Source organism: Corvus moneduloides, chromosome 10 (assembly GCF_009650955.1).
Source record: "Corvus moneduloides isolate bCorMon1 chromosome 10, bCorMon1.pri, whole genome shotgun sequence".
NCBI classification, from domain to species: Eukaryota; Metazoa; Chordata; class Aves; order Passeriformes; family Corvidae; genus Corvus; species Corvus moneduloides.
In genome coordinates, this window is record NC_045485.1 from 2408147 (window position 1) to 2435074 (window position 26928).

Here is a 26928-nt window from a genome sequence, read left to right on the forward strand (position 1 = left end):
CTTACATAGAGAAAACTGCACTGGAACTGGCTTTCCAAGAGCCCGGCAGAAAGCTTTTGTTTAATTTATGGGGCTCAGGCTATTTTTAGCTGGCAGATCCTTGGGGTTTTATCTGGGATCGCTGCTCTGAGCCAGCAGCTGGAACATTTTAATTGTTTGCTCTGGATTTAGGGTGGGTTTTTTTTCTAAAGGCAGAAAGAGCAAAGCAGGTGCTGGGGTCTGACCTTGCTGGTCTCCCGATATCCTTGCCAGCACCTTCCAGAGTGGGGAGAGGAAATGGGTCTTGGAGCAGCTCCCTGCCTCCTGGGAGACTTCTTGGGGTGGTGCTGGGGGGTCATCAGATGAACCCCTATCCTCCAGTCCAGCCAGGACCCAGCCCCAGCCCCTTCCAGAGGCCAGCAGCCAGCAGGTGAGAGTGGCAGGGGGACACCGTGTCTCTCCATCCTCTGGTTGCTATGGAGGTCTAAAAATAGCCTGGGCAGTCCAACAAGGAGAGAGCATCCCCTTCTTCCAGGAAAGCCAGAAGCGCTCCGGGCCTGCGTGAGGCAGTGCTTTATTTGTCAGGAAAGCCCTTTGGTATCTGCCTGGAGCATGGATGTGAGAGGAGCCATCTGCTCGGGGACAGGAGGTGTTTACGCCAGCCCGGGCAGACACGGGCTCTGCGGAGCCTCGCCCCGGCTCCCATCGCGCTGCTGGCACCTCCGCCCTGCTCGGAGCTCGGCCCCGGCGATGAAGGCAGACTTTGTTGATGAAAACACCAGCTCTGCCGCTCTGGGAGCTCCCAGGACAGCTCAGAAATCCATCCTGGCTGACGGGAGCTGGCATGGTGGGGTGGCAGCGGGACTGCCATGTGCTGGGGCCGGTGGGTGTCCCTGCCATGCGGAGCACTGGGAATGCCGGCAGCCTCTCCGGAGCTGTGCCCTAGTGCTGAGCAGCCAGAGGACCCTGGCTGGGCAGGGGGCTGCAGGGGCTGCTGGGCTGGAGCTGATGGCAGAGCCACTGGCCTTGTAGGCAGTGCCGGTGTGGGGACACCACAGCACAAGAGGGTATTTTGGGGTTTCCTGTTCCACTGCCTACGCGCAGGGCTGCAGGCAGACACCTCTCCCTGTGCTCATGTGAAGGTGTTGGTGAGTTGGTGAGACAGAAAGGAGGCAATTAAAAGCAAAGCAAAACACCTCGGCCTTGGACATGCTCCCAGGAGAGGGTGAGGTACTCCAAGACCCCCATCTGCCTGCACTGACCCAAGAGGACATGGAATTTGGATTAAAGGGAAAACTTTGAAGAAGGGCAAAAAAGCACAAGTTTTCAACCTTACTCTGCCCCCCCCCCCCCCTTTTTGTTTTTCATTTTTGTCTTCCTACAGAGTAAATCTTTTTCATTTGGATCCTGCTGACACAAATAACCCCAGGTTTTGGGTTGAAACATCAGCAATCACCTCTTTCCATTGCTGGCCAGCATGGCAAGCTAATTTTAACCTCCTAAGCTCCCTCCCATCTCCTGGAGGTTGTCCTGTTGCAGCCAGGGAGTGCTAGAAAATAGTGCATCGCCCACTCATCCAGCCTCCTTCAAGGGAAATATTTATATGATGCCAAAGAGAGGGTTTCCATGGCAGTGATGACTCTAGCACCGTCGCCTTGGAAACCACTTGAGGCCATCTTGAAGGGTTTGAAAATCCCCTTCAGAGACAAATAAGGAGAGGGAAAGGAAAGGCCACTGGGATCAGAGTGGCATTCCAGTTCTCCCCTGGCTTTCCTGTCAGCTCTTTGCCTGCTCCCGCTGCCTGGCTCCCTGCCCATGCCACCAGGATGATTTGTAGCCCAGGTGTCGCTTCATGGATAGACCAGGACAAAGGAATGAGGTGCTTTGCAAACAGCTGATGCTTCCTCCTGCTTCCCAAACCATCCAGCAGTGACTCTGGTGTCAGGGCACTGCTCAGCCCCAGAGGGGGCTTCAGGGAGACTCCCCTGCGCCAGTGAACGCCAAGGTGATTATTAGTGCCTGCCCGACTTCAAGCACCAGCTGCTTTTGGAGCAGCAAATGCACAGGTTCCATGTCTTTGACAGCTCAAGTCCCCATCACACGTGAAGAGCCCCGTGTTTCTCCTGAGGAGCTGCCAAAATCTGAAGCACAGGCAAGAGACGGCTGCTGGCATCAGAGCGCTCGCCTGTGGCGGTGGAAGGAAGGCACCTCTGTGTCACACGCATGCCAGGCTCAGCCCCCGCATGCCGTGGTTCAGCTCCCACACCCCGGGGTTCAGCCGACCGAGTGCCTTTGGCCACTTATGCTCCCAGCCTGCAGGAGCTCTGTCACCAGCAGTCAGTCCATCTGGCTCTCAAGGACACCAAGAACACGGCAGGGAGAGCAAAGTTTTCTGAGCAGATGGATGATGAGCCCCACGATGCAGCTGGCAGCAGCAGGGGTGGCCAGTGTTGCTGCTTGTTCCAGCTATGGGATGGCTTTCTTTGGGGTTTTGCTGAAAAATATTAATTATCATCTTCATTTTGTTTAGGGCAATCTAAAAATATTTTCTTCTTTCTCCCTGAGCTGCCTGCTTGCTGAGAAGTCAGTGATTCTCCAAGCCAGAGCTCTTCCCCTGGCACTCACACTTTGCTCTGCAGAGTTGCCTCCCACCCCCACCTCTGAGTACCTTCACACCACCCCCCACCCCACACCTGCCCTCCGAAACCCAGCCAGCTTTCCCACAGAGAAATACGGGTGCAGACCTTTGTCCCTCCACCGAAACCAAGGGAGCGTCTGGCCACAGTGCCAGTACCAGGTTAACTCACGTCTCCGCCCCGCTGCCTGTGCCGGGCTGCCTGCTCCTGCCTGCCCCTCGAGGGGGGCAGGGGGCATTTGGGGGTGCCAGGGGAGCGCCCAGTTCACTCTTGACCTACAGCATGTGAAAATCCTCACTTATATTGATGCAGCTTCTCATGTCTTGAATGTTGAAGCACGTGGGTGTGAGGCATGGGCTGCTTGGCTCTGCCCAGGAGGGAGCTCCTAGCACGCTGTGTGTCACACAATTCATGCCTGGCCCGTGCTGACCCAGGTGCCAGGTTGGGATGCGAAGCATGGAGTTACGAGTGTAAATATTTATTCATGGGCATGAAATGTCCCAGCCAAATCAGGGCACACAGATACGGTTCTTTATGAGGTTCTTACATCCAGCAAGCACTCAGGTGCAACACAATTTCACTGAGCACTGACTCCCACACTAACACATCTCCAACCACAGTAAAACTTGGCAACAGCGCCCTGTTTCTGCTTGTCTATCGATCCAGGTGTCCTTGAGTCCCTCTGGCTGCAGTGACTGACCTGTGACACCAGACGAGGCTGGCAGTGTCTCAGAGCCTGGGATGCTGTGGTGCCTTGGTCATGCCAGGGATAAAGCTGTTCTTTACCCCTCAGGGACCGCTCTAAGCCTCCCAAAAGCAAAGCCCTTCTCTCCAGGGCCGGGCTGTCCTTTTGTTCGTTTTACTTCAGCACGAACAATACCAAAGTCTGCAATAAAACTCCACTACCTCATCACATCGCGGTGTGTCATGAGAACTAATATGTATTTTACCTTTAACGTCCTTCCGTGCTATAAAGACTGATGAACCGCTGCGGGAAGGGGTGCGGGACCCTTTGGGGTCGGTTCGCGCAGGGGCAGGCTGCGGGTGTGCCGGGGAGATTAACCCGCGGAGGCTGTGGAAAGGCCGGCTCTCTCCCCTTCCTCCCGCGGGGGTCTGGCCCCCTCCTGCGGGCGGGCGCGGGGCTGCGCGGTTCCCCCGCCCGGTGCGCTCCGGCAGCCCCGGGGGTCTCTCCGCCCGGGACAGCTGCTCCCCCCGCCGCCCCCCAAGCCCTTGCCCCGGCGGCCTCGGTGCCCCTCCGAGGGGCCGCCCCCGGCCCGCCCCCGGCCGGCCCTGCACAGCGGCGGTGCCGCCCCCGGCGCGTCCCGGCCCGCTCCGCCATGGCCCCGGCGCTCCGGCTCTGCGCGCTGGCCCTGGCCCTGCTGCCCGCCGCCTTCGCCGCGCAGGACGTGGCCGGAGGTAAGCGGTGACCGCTGCCCCGCCGTGGGGCTGGGGGGGTCCGGGCGGCCGATGCTCCTCGCACAGCACCCCAACATCACGGCTTTGGACCGCGTTTTTTGTGGGGTGGCTGGTGCGCGAAGGAGGTGGGTACCCCGTGGGCTCCGTGCCGGCACCCACTGGGTGCGGGTGGCCACTGGCCGGGGCGCTGTGGCCACTCAGAATGGGGCCAGGCAGTGAGAGATGGGAGGAAAGGCCCTGTCCCTCGCTGGGAGTTCCGCAGAGTGGGATCCGGTGCAGCGTGGTGTGTCCTTTCGAGTTCGGGAAGGTTGAGTGGGGCTGGAAGTGGAGTTTTGCTCGCTGCTTTTCCAGCTTCCACTGCAATGGAACTTCCATACCCAGAGGAGCTCTGGCTGCCCCGTCCCTGGAAGTGTCCAAGGCCAGGTTGAACGGGACTTGGAGCAGTCTGGAATAGTGTCCCTGCCCATGGCAGGGCGTGGAACAAGATGGGCTTAAAGCCCTTCCTACTCAAACCATTCTGTGATTCCATGATTTAGTGATGATAACAGCTCAGGTGAGACAGCTGTCCTGACCAGGGGACACTCACTGCGCAGCCAGGTTCCTGCTGATGGCCCTTTGGAGGAGATTTTCCTTCAGGACAGGGGAGACTGGCTGGGGCAGCCTCAGACCAGGAAGAAGATGGGTGTTGTCAGATATGGATGGGTGGGGAGCAGTGGGTGTCCAGCTACTCCTCCTTCATGGGTGGGGGATGGAGCATAGGCCCCACGGGTGCTGCACCAGGTGGAGAAGACGCTGTAGCAAAGCATGAGGAGGACTGCCTTCAGAGTGTCCTAAGAAGTCTGCCTGCTCTTCCAAGCCACGAACTGTTCTCCATGTGATGACATCTGCATGGTGGCTCTAGCAGGGAGGAGATTAAGGACCAGCACGTTTTGCTCTTCCTTCCACCCCAAGCCACTCACTTCACTCCTCTTGTAGCCAGCTATCAAAAGCATTATCCAGGTGGCTTCTAGCACAGCAAGAGCTGCTGTCCCATCTCTGTCCCTGAGGACTGCAGTGCTTCCTGTGCCATCCCTTGTGAGCTGTCTGGTCACCTGAGATGGGGCATTTGTACAGACCAAATCCTGAAGGGCTGCGGTGTCCTGGAAGCAGCCCATTCCCAAACAGCTGTAAAGTGGGTGGCTTTGACTTAATGACTTGGAGGATGATCCCCAGCTGGGGGTGCCAGGAGAGGGGATACCCCAGGGGAAAGCAGAGGCCGGTTAAAACCACACGTTCTGCTTTTGCCCACCACTGGCCTCCTGTGGTGTGGGAGGGTGTTTTGTGACTCTGGTAAGGAAACAGTTCCAGGGCAGCACAGGAACTGTTGTGCTTTTCCTGCCTCAGTTGAAGAAATGGAGAAGATGCAGCTTCACAGAGTGTTTAAAATCTGCAATCTCAGCCTCTCCGGGTGTGTAAACACCCTTATCAGAGCTATGTTAATCAATTGCCCAGTTGTTTGGAGGGCTGCACAGAGCATGTGACTGCTGACAGTGGGTCATAGCTGAGGGTTCCTGCCAGCTGGAGGGAGAAAATGCAGCTTTGCTGATTGTGAGGGTGGAAAACAAGCACCTCTGGGATTGATTTTTTCCTGATTACGACAGCTGCAAAGCAGTGATCCTTCATCCAGCAGTCAGTGGTCAGGCAAATTGGTTTCAGTTTTCCTTGTTTTTTTAAACCACTGTCAAACAGGCTGGTGCTTAGACTCTTAAGCAGTGGTGAGTTTTAAATAGCTCATTCTTGAGGGCTTGGCAAATCCCCGTTCCTGAGGATCTGGGGAAACACACCAATGAATTGCAGGTGAATATCCTGTAGGAAGACTTTCTCCAAGAGCGCTACTGCGAGCTGTAGCTGAGCCCAGAATGGAGCTGGACTGGGCCAGCTTGTCCTGTGTCTTCAGGTTCAGACCTTATCCATTCCCCTGCCCAGCTGGATCCATCCCATGGGGATGCCATCATCCACGGTGGCACTGGTCCTGAGAGCCACCTGTGTCTACAGAACTGGGGTCTTCCTCTGCCAGATGGGGGTGGAAACAAGTTCTGAACATGGGCACAGATTTTGGCTTCAGTGCTGCTCCCATCGCCTGGACTGTGTCCTGCTGAAGGAAGATTTGGATGAACTGACTGGGGTCAGGTACAGCCCTCATGTGCAGCAGGAGGCCTCCTGCAGGATCTGTAGCTGTACGTGTCCCCATGTGCTCCTCTGCTTCTCCTGGTAGTAACTTCCGTGTCTGGGGCTTGTTTGCTCAAGCTGCTCCATCACCTGGTGCTGCAGGACTGCACCACCTACCCAGTGCTTGCCCTCATCCTCATAGGGCCCCCCCAGACCAACCCCAGCTGTGTCCTCTGGTTGCCCTACTGCCATAGCAGATGCTTAGGCTTTTAGGAAAATACAACCCAAGAGAGGAACTCACAACTCAGGGGTTTGTCAGCAGAGCAAGGCAGATGAACTTTCACTTCCATTTGGGCCTCCCACCATGACACAGAGCACGTGCTGAAGCTGGCAACTCTTGCAGCAGCAGCACGCATTGCTGCTGGTCCTGTGGTGAGTACAAGCAGGCTTGGGGGAGCCCAGAGTTTTAAACCACTGAAGATCTTGAGTAAAGCCCTGAGGTGTCTTTTGTCCTTCCTGCAGATTGTCGCCAGTATACGAACAGGAGCTGTGAAGAGTGCCTGAAAAATGTCACCGTGAGTAGCAGCAGTAAGACTCCCAACCTCTCACGCTGCCTGACAGTGTAATGCTCTTACGGAGCAGTTTCCCTCCTGGAAGGGGCGTTGGCCCCCTGCCCTTGTCCCAGACATGCTGCAAATTCCACCCACCTATGAGGGTGAGAGAGCAATCCCTCTCTGGTGCTGTGGAAGGAGGTTGCTGGAGACTGGGTGGGTTTTGCTGTGTGCTTTTTGATTAGAGTAATGGAATTGCTGGGCTACTTCCTCATGGATGGGCGACGTGCTTGGAGAAGGGACTGAATGAGCTGGACTGGCTGGTCAAGATGCCTCTCCACCAGTCTGTCTGTGCTGTGGCACTGGGTGGAAGCAGGATGTGTACTGGTGTCTTGCCAGTCTCTGCTGCCTTATCTCAGATATCAGCAAACTTGAACTTGAGTCAGATCTTGCAGCTGATGTAGCCAGAACCAGTTTGACCAAACTCTACCAAATGCTGGGGTTGGGGGTTGGAGCCACCAGGAGAGGAGCGTGCAAAGCCCTGCAGATAGTCTGGTAGTGGCTGGGCACACACACACCTCTCCTGCTCATCAGTTTTGTGTGTGTAGAGTGCTTTGCCTCAAAGGCTTTCTTCTTATCCCAAAAATAAATGTAAAGGATTTGGTTATAAATTGTGCAAGCCATGGTGGGGTTCTTAAGACTGTCCTGGGCAGGGCCAGTAGTTGACTCAATGATCCTTGTGAGTCCCTTCCAACTCAGGATAGTCTACCATTCTAAGCCAGGAGAAGGATTCTCAGCATCTTTACTTGCTCTAGAACTCTGTGCTCCCCTCGGCTGCCTCTCCTGCTGCAGTCTGTGCTGACACAGCTCTTACTCCTGAGCACCCTGTTGCTGCTGGGTGGTATCTGCTTCTTGAGAGCCGGCAGCAGCGGCCCCATGCTGCAGCTCCCAAAGCAGAGTGTGGCTCGCTGGCAGCACGGCCATGCTCCAGTAATGCTGTGCTGCCTGGTTCCTGTGTTGCAGTGCCTGTGGTGTGCCAGCAGCAGGAGGTGCATGGAATACCCCGTCCGAAGAATCCTCCCCCCGGCCGACCTGTGTGAGCTCCGCTCTGCGCGCTGGGGAGTCTGCTGGGGTAAGTGCCAGCCTGGGGTGGTGGCTGTGTGAGTGCTTGCTGCTGGTGGGAGGTTCCCCTGCCTCCCCATCTCTCTGCCAGTGTAGCAATGACAGGCTGAAGTCAGTCAGGGTTCTGCAAACTTCCTGAAGTGTGGGTGGGGAAGCGGAGTATGAGCAGTTCCCTGCCTTCTGGCAAGTAGGACCCGTGAGGATTTAGCTACTCCAAAATACATCCCTTATGCTTTGGTGTGATGGAGGCTCCAGACGTGGCTAGCACCTGGGAACAGGAGTGGAAGGTGCTCTGTGGGCCTGTGCAGCCCTTCCTGGTGTCTGGATCCCAGAAGCTCTCTCCTCTGCAGCTGGCATGTTGCTCCGTGCACCGCTTCTGGCTCTGCACGTGGCAGCTGTCCCTGGTGGGCTCCTGCAATCAGAAGTGTGGTGACTTCTCTGGGGGCCTGTGTGTGCTTCTAGTGCTGGATGTACCGTAGTCCTGCTCAGCTCTTACCCACCTGAGGAAAAAGCCTCTTCCAAAACTACCCCTGCACATGCAGGTCTCCTCTGGGAGCTTTTTCTGGTGGAAAGCTTGCTCTTGGTTGCCTCTCCTCCCTGCTGCTCTGTTTTCTGAAGGATTTCTGGAGAGATTGGTACCTTGTTTTGGTTAGACCAAGCTTAGTGCATGTTCATGCTCAGACAGGACCCAGCTTTTGGGGGCTGGAGCAGGAAGGGAAGCAAGCTCGGGCTTGGTTGCTCTCACCCACCCCCTTGATGAGGAGCCTGGAGCTGAATTGTCATTGCCTGTCATCTGTTGTGCTTGAGGCTGGGCTCTCTTGTCTGCCCACAAGAGTTCAAACTGCCCCTGTGCTTGTGGGGGAAGAATCTCCTCTTTGTGAGCCCTGTGGTATGCTTTTCTGAAACTTCTGTAAGACCTTGAAATACTAGTTTGGATGTAAGAAGCTTCACAAAAGGTTTCATTATAGAGGAACACATTCCTTAGCTTGCAAAACTTGCTTTAGAGAAGATTAGTCATGTGGGAGATTAGCTCTTACGTGAGTCTGCATTTTTGGTATGTGTGACTTGGCCTCTCTGATCAGCTGGAGGAGTGCCTGGTGCTCTGCCACAGACCTCTCTGCATGGGAAGGGGGGAGCTGAGCCCCAGGCTCACCCTGAACCCCTGAAAGGGTTTCAGAAGCACTGATGCTGCTGCAGGCTTTGGAAACAAGTCCAGTGGTGGAGTCAGCTGAGCCTGGAGTACCTAAAAGAGGATCTATTTAGAATAGATAAAAGGAAGATGTTTTTTTACAATGAGGGTGATGAGGCACTGGCACAGGTTGCCCAGAGAGATGGTGAGTGCCCCATCCCTGGAAACGTTCAAGGTCTGGTTGGATGGGACTGTGAGCAGACTGGTCTAGTGGAAAATATCCCTGCCCATGGCAGGAGAGTTGGACTAAATGACCTTCAGAAGTGCTCTGAGCAGGCTGAGGTGCACTGGGATTTCTGTAACCTGGCTGTTGTGTATAAAGTGGCTCCTAAACAAATAATTCCACAGGCTCAAGTCCCTGAACAGTCTGAATCATACTTGGAAGAAATTCCTCTTTGTTGTCGCCTTGGCATCTAGATGTGTCAGTTTTGGCTGGTGTCTCTACTGCCATTACTGCAGGAGCTGGGAAGGATGAGCAGGGCCCAGGGCTCACGGCTGCTGCTTCACCACCATGTTCCAGCAGGTTTTGTTCTGTGTGTGGGCAAGCAGATCCCCCCAGCCCTGGGGAGACATGGCAGTGAGGTGCAGGAAGCAGCACTTGGCCTTCAGCTGCTGCACTGCTGGCTCCAAGCTGATAAATCCCAACAGATCTTGTTTCTGTTGATCTCTCGCCCAAGGACTGCAGACACCTATAAGTGTCAGCTCATCTCATCAGAGGTGGCTTCTGAGGCTGGCTCCTGCGGGCAGTAATTCCTCCCTGTCAGAGGTTGTTCCTTAGCCCTGAAGCCTTCAGTTGTTGGGTTTTTTTCCCTTGATGGTTACTTTTTACCTGGATTAGTGATTAAGGTAGCTTTTTCTGCCAGAGGAGTTTGACCTGAGTGTGTTTGTCCTTGCCTTTCTTCATAGCCAGTAACTGAGCACTCCTGTTACCAGCTACACACACTCAGCTGGTGTGTATTTGTGGGTACAACACTTAGTATATCTACAGCTAAAAATGTCAGTTTGCTTTCCCAGGTGGTTACACGTCTCCAGCCCAGTGACTGAAGCTGCTGGTGACAGTGGTTGTATGTTCATAAATAGGACAAGAGGAAACGGCCTCAAGTTGCACCAGGGGAGGTTTAGGTTGGATATTAAGGAAAAATTTCTTCACTCAGAGGGTGGTCAGACAGTGGAGCAGGCTGCCCAGGGCAGTGGTGGAGTCGCCATCCCTGGAAGTGTTCAAAAAACTTGCAGCTGTCGCATTTGGGGACGTGGTTTACTGGAGGACCTGGCAGTGCTGGGGGAACAACTGGACTTGATGATCCTAGAGTGCTTTCCCACCTTTAATGATTCTGTGATCCTATGATGCTGTATTGTAACTCCAGGCAGCTGTGTCTGTGTGTGCTAAATGTGTTTCATCAAATCCTTTAGTGAACTTTGAAGCCCTGATCATTGCAATGTCCGTGGTGGGAGGAGCACTCCTGATCATGTTGGGGGTCTGCTGCTGCTGCTGCTGTTGTAAGAAAAAGAGCAAAAGGCAAGTATTGGGCAGGTCCCCTGATTGTGTGGAGCAGCTCAGATGCAGCCACATGCTGCTGCAGAACTGAGTGCTTTAAGGGACTTTTCTGTCTGCCAGGCCAGACAAGGATGACGAGAGAGCAGCCAGGGAGCGGGAGAAGAGGCGGGTGCGGCAGGAGGAGAGGTGAGTTTGAACCACAGGCCCTCAGGCTGCAGAATGATTTGGCTCCTGTCTGTGCTGTCAAACATGATGCCAGGAGGCACATGGGGCTCAGCACATGCAGTCAGTGGCTGCTTCAGCCCTAGCTCACACACAAGCCTCATGAGGATGTCATGCTGTGGCGACTCGTGGGTGTAGCATCACAAGTGTTGTGTATGCAACTCCCTGAGGGCTGCTGACGTGTGTGGGCTCTGGTGGTCCCCGGTGCCCCCAGGAGGTGGGAGGCTGGGCAAACCTGCCAGCCTGGAGCTCCCTTGGTTGGGATTAAGCAAGGAGCTGTGGTGCTTTTTGTTTGGTTTTGTACGCCAGTTACTGACTCATGGCTTTTCTGTTTGCTTCGTGCAGGAGAGCAGAGATGAAATCACGGCATGATGAAATCCGAAGAAAATACGGTACAGTGCTGACATGAGTGATTCAAACTAAGCTTTAGATGAAGCAGCCTCAGTAACTGTGCTCCTTGCTGTGGTTACAGCTGTAGGTGGGACCTGGCCAGCAGGGAAAATATGGTCTCTGCTTCTCTTGGCTCAGTGAATTGCTCTCTGAGAGCAAGTGTAGAGATGCTGGTGGTTGAGGCCACACAAGGGCTGTTCTTCCTGAGCAGGGAAGACAAAGTGTATAATGTTCCCAAGAACCTGTGTCCTCCAAGCTTGGCATGTGGGAGAAGCTGATGGAGCTTGACTGGAAGGGAGAAGCAGAAGCTGGCAGACAGCACCACCATAATGCTGTTACCCTTCAGGTACAGCCCTCCAGTAGCCCTGTGGTGAGCGAGTGGCTGGGGAGCCAGCAGCCTGAGGTGTGGGGCCAGGTAGGAATCAGAATGCCCACAGAGCAGGAGCACAGAGCAGGCACCAGTCCCACCCCACTCCCAATCCCACTGGTCCTCTGTGCTGGCAGCGGTTCCCCAGGAGGTGTCTCAGTCCCCTGGGGACGGGAGTGCACAGCCTCCCTCCTGGGGCTGGACTGTCCCTCAGGTGAGTCCCATGGACCTGGGCCAGGTCTGGACCTACCTGAGGGGAACATCAGCTTGGAAGGAAGCAGGGAACAGCCAGTTGCTCTGTGCAGGGGAAGGTCCCTCCAGCCTGCCCATTGGGGCTGCCGGGGGCTCTGCCAGTGTCTGACTGTGGAGCAGTTGGGCTCATGCATGCTGCACTTGGTGGTCTCTGGCGTTGGGGGAGCTGTAGGGAAAGCTAGAGTCCTTTTCCTCTGTCTGCAGCTGCTGCCTGCTGCAGGTCCAGGGTAGGCAGGAGATCCCAGGGGCTCTGGATGGGTTGGCTTCTCTGGGGAAGAAAGAGCAGGCAAAGCTGTGCCTGAAGGAGCTCTTGGTGGGGGAAGCACCTGCCTGTGGAAGAGCTGTGCTCTGGGACTGTTTTGCCATGTCAGGGTTCTGTCTTGCTGCAGCCTGACCCCAGAGTTTGCAACCCTTGTCCTTTCTGGCTGTTCTTCAGAACTGTTGGGCTGGGAAAGCAGCAAACAGTATGACACATGGCTTGTTGCTAGTCCAGAAGTCAGCCTCACACCCTGCCTTGCTGTCTCCCAGTCTCGATGCAGGAGCAGAGAAGCAAGTCTAAGAACAGTTTTAATTTAATTTGGGTCTGGGCTCTCTGCTAGCACGTCCAATCTGACAGAAGGGGTGTGCGGAGGGAGTGCTCTGCAAGATTAGCCAGGCTGCTTTACCTGCACTGTACATGGACTGCCTGGGAGAGGAGTTTGCCATCAGGTCAAGCTTCTCAATAGATGTCTCCTCTTGTGCAGAAGGGGAGAGGGAAACAGTGCTGACCGTGGGCACAGCTCAGGTAAGAGGAGGTGTTTTGGGAGTACTGCAGCCAGGAGGCTGGAGAATGCTCAAATGACAAAGAGTTGTTTCCAAGGACTGATTTTCTTGACCAGTGTAGGAGCTTCTGTCTGAACAAATCTCTCCTCTCTTCTAGGCTTGTTCAAAGAAGAGAACCCTTATGCAAAATTTGAGAATTAGCATCTCCAGACCTGCCACTTCTCTCGTGTTGCAGTAATCCCCACACTGTAACACAGACCCACCCACCCGCCCGCCCTGGTGAACAGTGCCTTCTGCAGAGCCAAAAGTCTCCAGGCTTCCCCCCACCACCATGGTGCCACTTCATCTACCACAGAGGATGAGCCAAATGCTTGGTGACACCATTGTCCCCACTCCAGATGCTTGGTTTGGCCAGAGCTTTGCTCTTGCCCCGCTGGTGCAAGAAACCATGGCAGCAATACTGGAGGATGGCACATTTCTTCTCACTCACCCCTGGGGTGGTTGTGGTCCAAAGCAATGCACGTAAGAGTCCTTGTCTCAGCCAAGCGTGAAAGCAACATCACACATCTCCCTCACCCCTGCCTCACCAAGAACACTTCATGCACATAGAGCTAGGCTCTTCTGCCCCCCCCCCCCCCTTTTTTTTTTTCTTTTCGTATATGCAAAAGCCAGCAAGAGTTTCCTGATGCATGGGTCAGCAGGAGGCTTTGGCTATCACTCCAGGTGCCTGCACTTACCCCAGCACATTAGCAGTCCTCTCAATGAGCACAAGTTTCTGGTGATCTGGTGCTTCCAGGAGGAAGGTCTTATGTGCACCTTCTCACTTGCAACTAATTTGGGGAAATGCCCCAACTCTCCTACCTCTCTGTGCCTTTCTAGAAAGGTGGTCTTGGGCTCAATGGCCACGTCTGTTAGCAATACTGTAAGTTTCAAGTGCATTTACAATATGCTGACTGTATATTAAACTGATTCAATTACTGTTCTGGTCTGAAAGAGTTTAATTCTGCTTCCACTGCAGGCACAGATTGGCAGTGGTGGCTGATGGAGTTGTCACTGTTACATGGCTCTGACTCATCACGGGGTAGCTGAGGGAGGCAGAGGCAAGGCTGCCTTGGGCTCTTGCTGGGCTTGAAAGGAGGAGTCTGTTCCCAGAGATGTTCAGGTGTAAGGAAGAGCTTGGGCTGGAAGTTAGGCTGCTCTCTAAGGAAGGAGCTGGGTGTCCTGGCAAGAGCTTCTGGCCTGTTGTGCCCTGGCACCTCTAGGAGAGAGCCCTCATGTACTGGGGTGGCCTGGGGGCTCAGACGGAGCTGGGAGGGAGCTGGGGTGGGGAAGGAGGATGGAGCTGCCTGCTCTGGCAGGGTCCGGTGCCCGCCCAGGGCTGGCTGTGGGGCCCCCGCAGGCCCCTGTGCAGGGACTGGGAGGGTCTGGGCTGAGGAAAGCTGCCTGTGGCTCCTGCCAGGAGGGGAGGCTCCCCAGGCTGCCGTGGGCTCAGATAAAACCCTCCCTCTGCACGGCCGGGCCCGTGGAGCTCTGCACAAGCTGCTCCAGCTGCACCTGAGGAGCTGAGGTGGCCGGGAGCCCTCGCTGCTGCCGCTGCCCGGGCTGCACCGTGCCAGGCCCTGGCTGCTGCCAGGACGCTCCAAGGGCAGGACTTGCAGGTGGCTTTTAATTCAGACTGTCTCTGACAGCTGCCAGAAGAGACTCGGGTGGGAGGAACAAAGGGATGGACTCTGCCAAGCTCTCGTGGTGGCTGCTCTCCACCTTCTGTCCGAGGCAGCCGGGCTGTCCGGGCAGGGGCTGCGTTCTGGCGCTGCCAGCGGCGTCTCCGCATGTGCACGGCAGGGAGATGATGATTCAGGGATCCATCCCCGTTTGGCTTGAATCTCCTTGTGCTTGAAGATGAACTGTGGAGCCTTGTAAAGAGAAGGGAAAGTGCTGATGAGGGTCCCGGTTGTGCCCTGGGCTTTCCTGTGTGCACTGGCCCAAAGTGGGCCAACCAAAGGTACGGGGGAAGCTGTGGGGGCTTTGTTTGAGAGCCAGCAATGGCCAGGGACAGCTGGCGCTAAAGCCTTTGGAGCTGCCTTTCCCCTGCTGGGCTGCACCAGGCTCCGGGCCCCATCCTGCCCTGGGACTGGGACCAGTATAACCATTTTGGGTTCCCTGAGTGCTTCCACTGGCCCCGCTCCCAGCACTAAGGGGTGGTGCCTCCAAACCCACCAGGGATGGGGGACCCCTGCAAGCAAGTTCCACTTCCTGGTACCCCACTTGTGACTGGCTCTGTCCTCCTCTGCTGAGCCAGGGCAGCAGACAGAGCTGCTGGGATGGACCTGCTGCATGGAACGTGGCCGTGCCCTGGGGACAAGCAGAGGCCATGCCATGCTGCCAGGGCAGCACCCAGTGTCCCAGGGCACAGGCACCGTGTCCTCTGCTCTCATCCTGAGCTCATCCTGGGCTCCGGCATCCTCATCCCAGGGGCTGCCTCCCATAGCCTGGGATGGAGCTACTCCTGATGTTTCTAATTCCTCCTGTGAAGGTTGCTGTGTGCAGGGATCGGGTGGCTGATGCACTGCCAAGCTGATCAACCCTTTGCCTTGGCTGGGCCATGGCACTGAGGTGAAGCTGTGTCCTTGTGTGGCCAAGGTGCCTGCTCAGGTCTGGGAAGAAGCATCTGCAGCGTAACCAAGAGCGGAGCCTGGCACCTAAGGAGTCACTTCAGGAGGATTAACTCGTCCTTTGCAAGGCTGCCAGGATGGAAAGCTGTCCTGACTGGGGTGGGGGAGCAGATAGCGATGGGAACACCAGAGCTGAGGAGTGGGACAGTGCCCCAGCACCTGCAATGGGCACTAGGAGGGTGCACAAGGGAACTTGGAAAGAAGGGGTTAATGAGATGTAACAGGGAGCTCGGCTCTGAGCCACAGAAGACTTCAACAGCCCTGCACAGAAAGGCCACAAAAAGCTGACACTGGGCCAATACCAACCGTGTGATAGGAAAGGTGGGACAAAGAGCCAACACACTGAGAGGTGAAATCCCTGGGACAGACGGAGCTGTGACCACAGGCTGCAGGTGGATAACTGTGCTGGGGTGGCCCGTTGTCATCACAGCCCCTTCCATTCCCTGCACAGCGGGGCTGTGGTGGCAGGGATGGCGGCAGCAGCAGCAGGGCCCTGGAGGTGCCTGGTGCTGGAGAGTCTCTGCCAAACAACCTCAGGGTCTTGCAGTGGTTTCGGTGTGGAGTGCTACAATGGTATTTTCAGGAAAAGTGGAGGAAGAGGCAAACAACTGAACAGATTCTATGTTGTACTCCAAAGCTGCTGTATTTGAAGGGGAAAATGCTCACTCGGGCTGATAAATGATCACCCAGACATTTCTCATGAGCTCAGAGAAAGCAGGAGGCTTGGGGAAGGTGGAACTTTGCAAATAGGCTCTGCCCTGTGAGGAAGTGATTTTAACTGTTGGTACTCCGGGTTTTTAAGTAGAGGGTGTTGATCAGCAGCGTGAAGCTGAGGTGGAGGCCGATCATCAGCAGTGTTGTTACGATCCAGTCTAGACCCAGAAGAGCAAAGAAAAATTATGTCTCTGTGTATAAACCGGAAAGAACTTGAAAGGTTCAAAATATATCCAAAATTGAGATTAAAACCAAACGAGGTTAGATGTTGGCGCCAAACAATGGATGTATTTTATTTAATAGTAAAAGGGGGAGGGGGACAGGGAGAGAGGTGACAGGGTTAGGGAGCGTATCGCTCTTCCAAGAGTCCCAATGACGTCTCGTAGCTCCCTTCCATCTGGTCTCCTTGGTGCTGAGGGTCCCCTGCCGCCGTGCCACGCCACACTGCGCCACGCTGCACCACGCTGCCACACGCCGGAGAGTACAGAATCCCAGGGATTAATGCCCACTTTGGGCCAGGTGGGAATGCCCACGTGGCTCCCGTGCAGGGGCCAGTTTGACACTGTCCCTCCCAACACTGTGGATTTGTTGCATCATCTCTGGTGTAGGGTCTGAGGGCCCCTTTGGGGGGCCTTGGATGGGCCATGACAGCCCCCCTGCTGTCCTTCCCACGGCTGCGGCTTTTCCCCGGCTGAAGGGGCCCCTCAGCTGGGCTCCTCTGCGCAGTGGAGGACGGGCAGTCACTGCGCCTCTGCCCAGAGGCTTTGCCAACACGCATCCAAAGCCTCTCTCCCTCCACCCTTTGGTGCAGGGTCTGGGCCAGCCTGGCAGCTGATAGGCCTGGGGCTGTGCTCTCCACCTTGGAGGTGTTAAGCTTGTGCTTTGTGAATGTCTCCAGCCCTGAGTGGTGATGGGCCTCTCAGAGCCCCATTCAGGGCATGGTAGTCTTCTCTGCAGCTTTTGTAATACAGTTTTTAAAGCCCTTCATGCAAATGTTTAAGCCATAAACTATAATATTTCAGTCTCTGACAAGAGTAGCCCAGGCACCGGTACTGGGCCTTCCTTCTTGATAGTGGCCTGAATAATGGGGCCCAGGGCACCCTCAGCAAGTTTGCTGAATTTCCTACAGTGGGAGGAGCTGCAGAGACACCAGAGGATGACTCTGCGCCCACAAGGACCTCAACAACCGGGAGAAATGGGCTGATGGAACCTCCTGAAGTCCAACCAAGGGCTATGCAGGGTCCTGCCCCTGGCGAGGTGCAGCCCCAGGCACCAGGACACACCATGGAAAGCAGCTCTGCAGAGCAGGTCCTGCCGAGTGTGACTGGCACAGCCCCACCCCAGCAGAGACCGCCTGGAAGGCAGCTGGGTGAGCACTGAGCCCACGGCCAGGTCGGCTTTGTGCCACAGGGTCCGTCTCTGTGCATGGGGGAGCTCCTGGGTGTGCCCCTTAGAGCCCTGTGATGTCACCAGTCATGATCACTGTGCCATCACTTGCAGTGGGTAGGTAACTATGGACACCAGCGCTGGGCAGTGCCACAGCACTCAGCCTGGGACACGCTGGCAGCCGAGGAGCTTCCGAGCGCTGCCTGTGTGTGAGGAGCCCGAGCGCTGGCGGAGTCTGAGGAGCTTCTCAGTGCTGCCAGCGACCAAGGAGCCTCTGGGTGCTGCCAGTGACCGAGGAGCTTGTGAGTCCCACGAGAGGCCGAGGAACACCTGAGTGCCACCAGTGGAAGCCAAGCCTTCGAGTCCTGCCAGCAGCTGAGAGGAGTCAGGTCCGGGAGCAGCAATGGAGGAGGCCAGGCAAGAGCCAGCAGCGCCGCGAGCCGTCAGGATCTGCCGCATCTGCGTGGATCCCCTCCGCAGCCCCGCTGCCGTGGAGCCCTGCGGACACGTGTTCTGCCACGCCTGCATCCAGCCCCGGGCTGCCCCCGACGCCGCTGCCACCTGCCCCATCTGCCAAGAGCCCATTGGGGCCATCCGCCTGCTGCAGGGGCAGGACAACCGTGCCGGGCTGGCCCCGCGTCGCCACCGCCGCCGCCTCCATCCCTTCGTGGCGCGGTGGCGGCAGCGGCAGCAGCAGGAGCAGCAGGAGGAGGCAGCTGCTGGAGGTGGCCGGCGCCGAAGATTGGCTGATGGGGACCGGCCGCCGAGCCCTGTGCCCCGCCAGCGTGCCCGGAGAGAGCTGGAGGAGCTGGACAGAAACGGGCAGGAGGAGAGCAGGTGGCCGCGGAGCGAACGTGAAGCGCTGGGCGGAGGGGACAACGGGCGCCGCCCCGCCGTGCTCCCCCCTGATGGGCAGCCTCCATGGCCCGTGTGAGCTGAAAGCCCGGATGCCACCGAGGGCTTCGCCTGGTTTCTTCTGCCTGCTTGCTTGTCACCGCAAGACTGAGGAGAGTGGGAACTGTGGGAGGGAAAGCATATAGTCATAGGAACTTAGGTAGAGAGTAGGATACTGATAGTGGAATTAGCTGTAAATAAACTTTTTCATTCATTTGAAGCATTAGAAAGCAGGCATTCTTTATTAGCGCCGGACACATGGAATAATATCTCCTTTAATCTGACGTCTGTGGTGAAACTTCGTAACAGGGTCCGTTGTTATTCCGTCCCGATCACACCTATCCATCACAATGTGCCTCCCAGCTAATACACAAACACCACTTTCCTAGAACTAATTTCCATGCATTTGCCTTCTCCTGGAAGTCCTTTTTTGGTCCTGGAGGTCGTCATAAGGGGTGTCTGGTGGTCACATTCACCGAGTGCTTCAATATTACAGGTGACCTTTCTTTGAACTTTTTCTTTGGGCATGCACTGCTGCTTTTTGTTACCTGACTTGAAAAAAACCCTCTGTAGTCCTCTTTATCTGTTTCTCCACTGGTTCCAGCTACGTTTATCCTCCTTTGTGCATACCTTTACATCCTTTTATCTTTTTTGCTAGTTTTAGAGCTCTATTCAGCAACTTCAGGGGACCTGAAAATTTCTGTTCTCTGTCTTATTTATCAAGTCCCCCCTTTTCTTGGGACTCTCCTTTAGACAAGTCTCCATACTTCATTTTCCAGCACAGTGTTACAACAGCCGTAACATTGAATACAAGCGAGTACACACAATACAATGATTAAGGTGTGTGTTAGTTTAAAACAGTCTGGGGTTTTTTTTTGATGGGCGGGGGGAAGCCCCAGAGGCAGCTTCTGAGAGAGAAGCTGCTCGAAGCTTCTACTCTGTCCAGCAGAGCCAATCCCTGAAGGCTCTGACGATGGACATGTTGCTGGCCTAATTAGAGACGTTGGTAACACCTCTGTGATGACATATTGAAGAAGGACAAGAACGCACGCAGTCCTTCTTCTTCGGAGGGGGGGGGAGGCGCGTGGGCCAGGGCCCTCCCGGGGCCGGGAGCGGCCAGCGGCCGGCACCGTGCGGCCGGCGCCATCTCGGGACAGCTCGCAGTGAACTCTGCCTGCTTAGCCACTTTCAGCTGCTGCTGCGAGCAGAAGGGCAGAGGCGGCGGCAGCGGTTTCTCTTTCTCGGCGCTCCGCATATAGAGAGGCGCTGAATGGAGCCGGCGCCCGTGCGGTGCGGCGGGGACAACGTGGCCAGCGACGAAAACATGGTGAGCAATTCCCCAGCACAGAATCCAGATGAGATCAACTTCTCAGCGCTGCAAAATCCTACAGAAATCCTTGAACTGGTGGAATTTGTTGACAGTGGTACTTGGGAGCAGCAGTTTTTTTCTTCTTAGTCAGAGAAAAGGAGAAAGTGAGGACACATGGAGAAAACCAACATAGCAACACCAAGGTCAGTGCAAAGGAAGAGTGGGGGGAGGTGTTCCAGGTGTCAGAGTCGAGATCTCTCTGCAAGCTGGTGAGGACTATAATACAACAAATTGTTTCCCTATAATCCATGAAGTGCACGGGGGGATGCAGAGATCCACTCACCGCCCGTGATAAAACGTGCTCACACCGGAGCGGGTGGATGCTAAAAAGCTGTAATCCAGTGGGAAATTCGAGCAGAGAGAGAAGACCCTTGCTTCCAGAGATAGAGAAAGAGAGCTTTTGCTTCAAAACCAGAACAGCTTGTCCTTAAAAGACTCCGCCCCATGAACTAAATGACCCACGCTATGCAGTTTCGGGAAGACTGCTTTGCCCACGGGAGGGACTCCCGTTACAGCAGGTCGGGTGGGACTGGTGTTTGTGAAAATTAGAGCCACGCTAGAAAAGGTCACAGAGAACTGTCTCCCGTGGGAAGGACCCCACAGCACAGCAGAAAAAGAAACTCCTTTTCCTAAGCGAACTGAAGAAAGATTTTTCGAGTGAGAAACTGACCAAAACTCTCGTGTCCTGTCTCTCTGCACTGTTGGTGGGAAGGAGGGAGGGACTGGGCAGAAAAAGGTGTTCAAAAGGCTTATTTTATTCCTCATTATCCTCCTCTGACTCTGTTAATAATAAATTTTCTTTATACCGTTTAAGTTTTGAACCTGTTTTGCCCTTAAGGTGTTTTTCTCCTAATCCTTATCTCAACTCATGAGCCCTTCGTTACGATTCTCGTGGGTGTCTGGCTTTTAGCCAAACCATGACACGGTGACTGCCACAAATGCATTTCATAGCAGTCTCCAATTTGGCAGCCATGGTAAGCCACTCCCACCAAGAAGAATTTTCTTCTTTCTGCCACCCTTCTACTGCTCTTTCTACTGAGGTGATTCCCGACTGTTGGATTTCAAACCCATCACTGATGTAAGGTCAACGTTCCTGTCCTATAATAGCACACATTTTTCTTTGGCTTGCAAGCAGATGATCTAAGGCCGTGCGGTTTTGTAGAGCCACCGTTCATGTTTCTTGGAGCTCACAGGATGTGCTATTTGATACTTTAATAGTATCAATATGGCTGAAGAACTGGTAGAGGTGGAGGAATGTGGATGTTGGAAGTGGAAGAGAGGGGCCATTCTTGGTTGCTTCTGTGCCACTTTGCTCATCTCTGAGGGGGTGCAGCCAGGAAAGGGAATGGAAAAGGGAAAATCCCTTGAGACTTGGAGCATATTCTGAAGGGACCAGTTTCTGCTTTCCTCACGGCCAGGGTGAGGACAGGCTGAGATGGAGGTTTGGGGCAGAACCTCCTCTCTCCTGGCCCCACAACACCGCTGTGCTGGGAAAGTCTTCAACCCCAAGGAGGCCCTCCAGGCTGGAGGAGGCAGCCCTGGCACAGCCACCAGCTGAAAGCGCTGCCTGTGAGAGAAGTGGACTCAGGCGGGATGGACCTCATATTTAGGGGGTTTCCTCTGAAGAAGTCCGGAGCCCTTTCCACTCCTACCCTCAGGGGCACCTCCGGCAGCACCAACCTCCTGCCCCGCTGCCTCCTCTCACCTGGCCCCATGTAGTGAACGAGTAAAGAGTAAGGAATGTGTCTTCATTGCCTCTTCGAAGATTGAAGTTTGAAAATTAAAGTTTTAAACTGCCTCTAACAAAAACTTTAGTTCCTGCTTTATTTTGGAAAATAAACCCTGTTCGAAGTGACGAAGAGAGCTTGCAGTTGATACATCGGGAGACCAAGCAGCAAAGCTTTGATACGTGAGAAAAGCAAGCAATAAATTTTTTGATAGGTCAGGTGAACTTCACCTGGATTCCAACGAGCAGCCAATGAACTTGAAGGCAGCAAAGATGAATCTGCCCACGGACGAGCTGTTGCTTTGAGGTGGGCATGACGTTGCCACTCTCAAAACCCTATCATGAAGTGCCTAGCCTGCCACAGAAGCTGCAGCTGCTAAATCCACTGAGTGTGGGAGTCTTCGCTGTGTGTGCTGCCCGCGGCTGCCCGGCTGCTCCTGTGAGGCTGCTCGTGCCTTCCCACAGCGCTGGTGCTGCTGCCTGGCTCTGCTCCCTCGCTGGGCCGCTGTCGGAGGGACTCTGCCGGGGAAAGACCCCTTGCACCCTGTAAGCCAGCGCTGGACCCATGGTGGCGGTAACCCCTTTCCTGTGCTTCACGTCATTATTCTTGGCATTTTCCCACTTTTCAATCTTCTTTCTTTTCTCTTTTATGGAAGAATAAAGTTAAAAAAAATTTTTAAAGGGCAAAAAAGCTGAAATATCACTTTGGATCCCAACATTTAACCTCGTTTGTGTTTTAATTTTGCTTTCGGGTATGTTTAGAATCGAATTCTTTCCGCAACTGTGGATTGAGGCAAACTTGCCTCTTCTCCCCTTCAGGGGATCTGAACACCCCAGCATCGGCTGTTCCGGGGTGTCTCGGGGGTGCTCAGACAGGGCTCCCGGGGTGTCCGGAGGCTGTTCCGGGGTGTCCAGGGGCTGTCCTGGGCTGTCCAGGGGCTGTCTAGGGCTGTCCTGGGCTGTCCCGGGCTGTCCAGGGGCTGTCCAGGGCTGTCCTGGGCTGTCCAGGGGCTGTCCAGGGGCTGTCCAGGGGCTGTCCAGGGCTGTCCAGGGGCTGTCCAGGGGCTATCCAGGGCTGTCCTGGGCTGTCCAGGGGCTGTCTAGGGCTGTCCAGGGCTGTCCTGGGGCTGTTCAGGGACTGTCCTGGGGCTGTCCTGGGCTGTCCAGGGGCTGTCCAGGGGCTGTCCTGGGGCTGTCCAGGGGCTGTCCAGGGGCTGTCTAGGGGCTATCCAGGGCTGTCCTGGGCTGTCCAGGGGCTATCCAGGACTGTCCAGGGCTGTCCAGGGGCTGTCCTGGGCTGTCCAGGGGCTGTCTAGGGGCTATCCAGGGCTGTCCTGGGCTGTCCAGGGGCTATCCAGGACTGTCCAGGGCTGTCCAGGGGCTGTCCTGGGCTGTCCAGGGGCTGTCTAGGGGCTATCCAGGGCTGTCCTGGGCTGTCCAGGGGCTATCCAGGACTGTCCAGGGCTGTCCAGGGGCTGTCCTGGGCTGTCCAGGGCTGTCCCGGGCGCCCCCCTCACGCCGCTCCCGCGCCGGCGCACAGCGCCCCCGTGCGGCCCAGCGCCCCCTTGGCCGCCGGCCGCGCCCCGCAGCGCGGGCCCCGGTGAGCCCCGGCCACGTCGGAGGAGAAGCCCAAAGTGAGGCGGGAGAGGAGCGGGAGGAGCCGGAGGGAGGAGGGGAGGGAGGGGAGCGGCGGCCGCCCCTCCGTGTCCCGGGACGCGGCTGCGGTGCGGCCCCGCCCCGCCCGCGGAGCGAGGCCGCCGAGGCGTCCCGGCCGGGGGGAGCAGGAGCGGGGCCGGCCGAGGACGGGGCGGGCGGTGTCCGGCCCGAGCGGGACCCCGCGGCTCAGCCGGCTCTGAGCCGCCGCATCCTGCGGCTCTCCGTCCAGGAAGGCGGGAAAGCGGAGAACGAGCACATCGACCTGAAAGCTGCCGGACAGGACGGCTCCGTGGTGCAGCTCAGGATAAAGCGGCACAGCCCGCTGAGCAAGCTCAGGAAGGGGTACTGCTGCCCACAGGTAGGCGCGGGCACGGCCCGGGGGCTCCCGCGGCCCCGGGGGGCTCCCGCCAGCCCGGCCGCCCCCGCTCTCCCCGGGGAAGCATCCCCGTGCTGGTGGAACCCTCCTGCTTCTCTGCCCGGCTCGCAGAACACGCTTGTGGGCAGGGCGAGGGTATCCAGATGTGGGGGAGAGTGAGGAGCGGGGATGCTGGCAGCTCCTCGGTGTGGAGTTCTTCTCATCCGTGCATGGAAGGTGCCTCTTCTCCTCAGGTGCTCCCTAATGTCCCGTGACAGTTACCAAAATTCCTCCAGTTCCGATCCTGGCTCTGACACAATTCACTAACTCTTAGTCCTGTCATCTCCAAAAACTTCATCAACTTGGAGTGCATTTTCTGTTTGGAAAACGGCACAAAATAAATTCTCTGTGCCACAGCTTCCTTCTGGATTTTTTTCCTTCTCTCTTCCTGTGTCTCCTGCTGCCTATTGCACAGTTGAGACCGCTGTGTTCCACAGGTGTTCACTGGCTGCTCTGTGTCACAGGCTGTTCCTCAGTGCCATCCTGAACTGAACAGGAGAAGGATGTATCCCCACAGCTCAGCTCCTGAGCCTGGAGCTCCCGATGCCTTTGCTTTATGCAGAGCAGAGGGTGGGCATCTGAACGGCTTTGGAAACGGAGTTGGATTTTGTTTGCTGGTGTTTCCCCTTGTCTGTTACTTTCAGGATCCTTTCTTGCTTATTCAAACTTTACACTCTGCCCTGCTCTGTGCCTGCTGTACCCTGACGCCTCTCTGGGTTTTTGGAGAGGTACAGGGAGCATTCCTCAGTGTGACAGAAGTGTGAATCACACAGATTTGGAAGGATTTTAGAGGGCAGAGCAAGGTCCTCAATCCCTGATGCAGGGAATAAAGACTTCCTCATGTGATTAAACGTTGTCAGAACAGGATTCAGTCGTGTGGCAACTCAGGTTTTAAGGGCAACATAAAGTTACCAGCATTTGACCTTCCTCAGTGTAGACAGCAAGACAAATACCCTCAGTGTCCTGATAGTTAAATCTTAATCATAGAATCACAGAATGGCTTGGAGTTAGAACAGAATTTAAAGCCCATCTTGTTCCACCCCCTGCCATGGGCAGGGCCACCTTTTGCTAGCCCAGGTTGCTCCAAGCCCCGTCCAACCTGGCCTTGGACACTTCCAGGGATGGGGCAGCCACAGCTTCCCTGGGCAACCTGTGCCAGGGCCTCACCTCCCTCACAGGGAAGAATTTCGTCCTATTACCTAATTTAAATCTATCTTCTGCCATCCCCCTCATCTTTTGAGTGTTAATTTTGTTAACATGTGCTCTGACAGTAAATCCATGAATACATAGTTTGGATTCAGAAACACAAGTGTGGTTTCTCATATTAATAACTTTGAACTTGCAAGGCTTGTCAATGAGGCAGGTTATGTTCCTGTTTGATGGACAACCAATTAAAAAGCAGACACACCTGCACAGGTATGAAAAACACTCTTACTGCAAATTGCTACACAGATATTCAGATGTCTGAGTGATGATCAAAGGGACTTGGAAATTAAAATGATCCCAAAATAGTTGCTGTGAGTTTAGCATGTTCTAACAAATTTGTTCAGGGTGACTGATGGAAAGTGTTTCATGTGTTAGTTAATTGAAGTTATTCCTGAAGTACTCTATGGCTCTATGAGCAGAGAGCCAAGTGCTTTTGTCACCATGTGTCTTTCAAGTTTTCTGTATTACTTTTAATTTCTGTATTTTTAAAACGTTAAAATAATTCCTGTGTTACTCCCACAGCTAGAGATGGAAGATGAAGATTGAAGTGTACCAGCAGCAGCCAGGTGGAGGGTGCTAAGACACAGCATCTTTTGGAGAACAGTTTAAGGATGCTCGTCACACCTCACTCTCTCGCCTGTCCTTGGATTTGCTGTTTTATTAGTGAACCAATGAACATGCCAGTCCCACAGGGTTCTTTGAAACTTCAGAGGATATTTACCAAAGTTGCTTGTTGTCTTTGACATTCTGCTTGCACAAGTCAAAACTGTATCTGCAGGGATTGAGCTGTGTCTGAATCGAACCATTTTAAGTTGAGATTAAGTTGTCTCTCTGTTGTTAGCCTTTTTAAAAAACGTACTGTTTGTATTATCTTCTTTTCTTCTTTAGCCCTGTGCCCTAAGCATTCATCCATGTGTTGGGACATGGAGTGTTCATTCCTGGCTCTAGTTGGTCTTGCCCCTCTGTTTTAACTCAAATGATGTAAATAATTCAGTGTATTTTCATGCCAGTTGTGAGCATAAAAGTTTCCTTTTAAGATGTGTCTGAGAGAAGGAACAGAGATACAGGTTTTAAGTGTTTAGCTTGTGTTGCAAATTCAGTCAATCCCTTGGGCAGCATCATGTCCTTGACATGGGGCTGGAACACGATACAGTGCTTAGGATAGGGTTTAAATACTTCAGGTTTATATGTCTTTTTTCATATTATGATAAAGTTGTCCAAAATATACTTTTTTAATGCAGAAATGGGATTTTTTTTTGTCCTGCACTATTGCAGAATTGGAGGTAGCAGGGCAGCTGGCTCAAAAACTTATGCTTGTGATAGAGTAGCTGTGGGTTTTTTTGTTGTACAAGCTTATAAAAATCCCATCACTGAAATTCCAGCTGTTTGCTGAGGGCTGGGCAGCATCTGTCCCTTCATCCTGCTCCTTTAACTTCAGCTCTTTCTCTGTGGGTACTGGAAGTCTGTGGCCTCAGCTTTCTTTTTAGTACTTCTTTTTGGTAGATAAACTTGGTAAATGAGGGGGGGAAAATGCCTTTTAATGTCACCAAACTGTGCAGAAGAGCTATTAAGTGAGGAGAGACATTTAGGTGTCTTCAAAATAATAATAATAATAATAATAAACTGCTCTCCTGCCTCTCCAACCTTGCTGAGGTTTAATGATTTGTGTGGTGGTTTGGCGTCCATGAAGCCTGTTCCAGAGGAATTTTAACTCAGGTTGTCCTGCTGCCCCATGGAATCATAATCAGCCTTTTCTCTTTCCATTTGTTCGCATTAGATATGCTTCTGCTTGCTGAAATCTCGCAGGAAAGGCCCCTGTTTTCTTTTGCATGTTCTCGGTGAGCCCGGGCCAGGTTGGACGGGGCTTGGAGCAAGCTGGGCTAGTGGAAGGTGTCCCCGTCCATGGCAAGGGGTGGAACGAGATGAGCTTTAAGATCTCCTCCTACGGGAGCAATTCTGGAATTCCGTGAAGTCCTCAATGGGGTGGGATATCCCGCGGATCCCGCTGTGTGTTCCCGGATTTACACATCCACGTGCCGCGCTTTGGTGTTGCCCACAGCAAACCCAGTTTGGGCCTGGGGCTCCTGCCTCGCTCTCTCTGCGGCCCATCCCTGCGGGAAAGGCGGCGTGCGGGCTGCTCCAGGGAATCCGAAGGGTGTGCCCAGCTACAAACCCGCACAACTCCCGCTCCGTGGGGCATTTTGCGTATTCTCCTCTGTCCTCCCACCGCCGCGTTCCCGTCGTTTCCCACAGCGAATTCCCGGTGCGTTCCTACCGCGCGTGGTGCCGGTCGGAGGACTGGGCGCTACCATAGAGGAGAAGCCGGCGGGCTAGAGCGCCGCCCTCCACCCCCTGCCAGCC

General features: G+C 54.8%; 2 protein-coding genes across 2 annotated transcripts; both read left to right on the top strand.

Annotated features, from left to right (window-relative positions):
• The first annotated feature begins 3925 nt into the window (after positions 1 to 3925).
• PTTG1IP (PTTG1 interacting protein) lies at positions 3926 to 13508 on the top strand. The gene is made up of 7 exons (XM_032119901.1): positions 3926 to 4031; positions 6702 to 6754; positions 7754 to 7862; positions 10452 to 10557; positions 10657 to 10722; positions 11104 to 11150; positions 12687 to 13508. Exons 1-7 carry the CDS (start codon positions 3953 to 3955, stop codon positions 12728 to 12730), a joined length of 504 nt encoding a protein of 167 aa, XP_031975792.1. The 5' UTR covers positions 3926 to 3952; the 3' UTR covers positions 12731 to 13508.
• Positions 13509 to 19465: 5957 nt separating this feature from the next.
• On the top strand, positions 19466 to 25383 carry LOC116448878 (small ubiquitin-related modifier 3-like). The gene is given in 5 exon segments (XM_032119900.1): positions 19466 to 19522; positions 22913 to 22924; positions 23176 to 23304; positions 25090 to 25109; positions 25111 to 25383. Coding segments are annotated over 5 exon segments (255 nt in total). The 3' UTR covers positions 25148 to 25383.
• The last annotated feature ends 1545 nt before the right edge of the window (positions 25384 to 26928 follow it).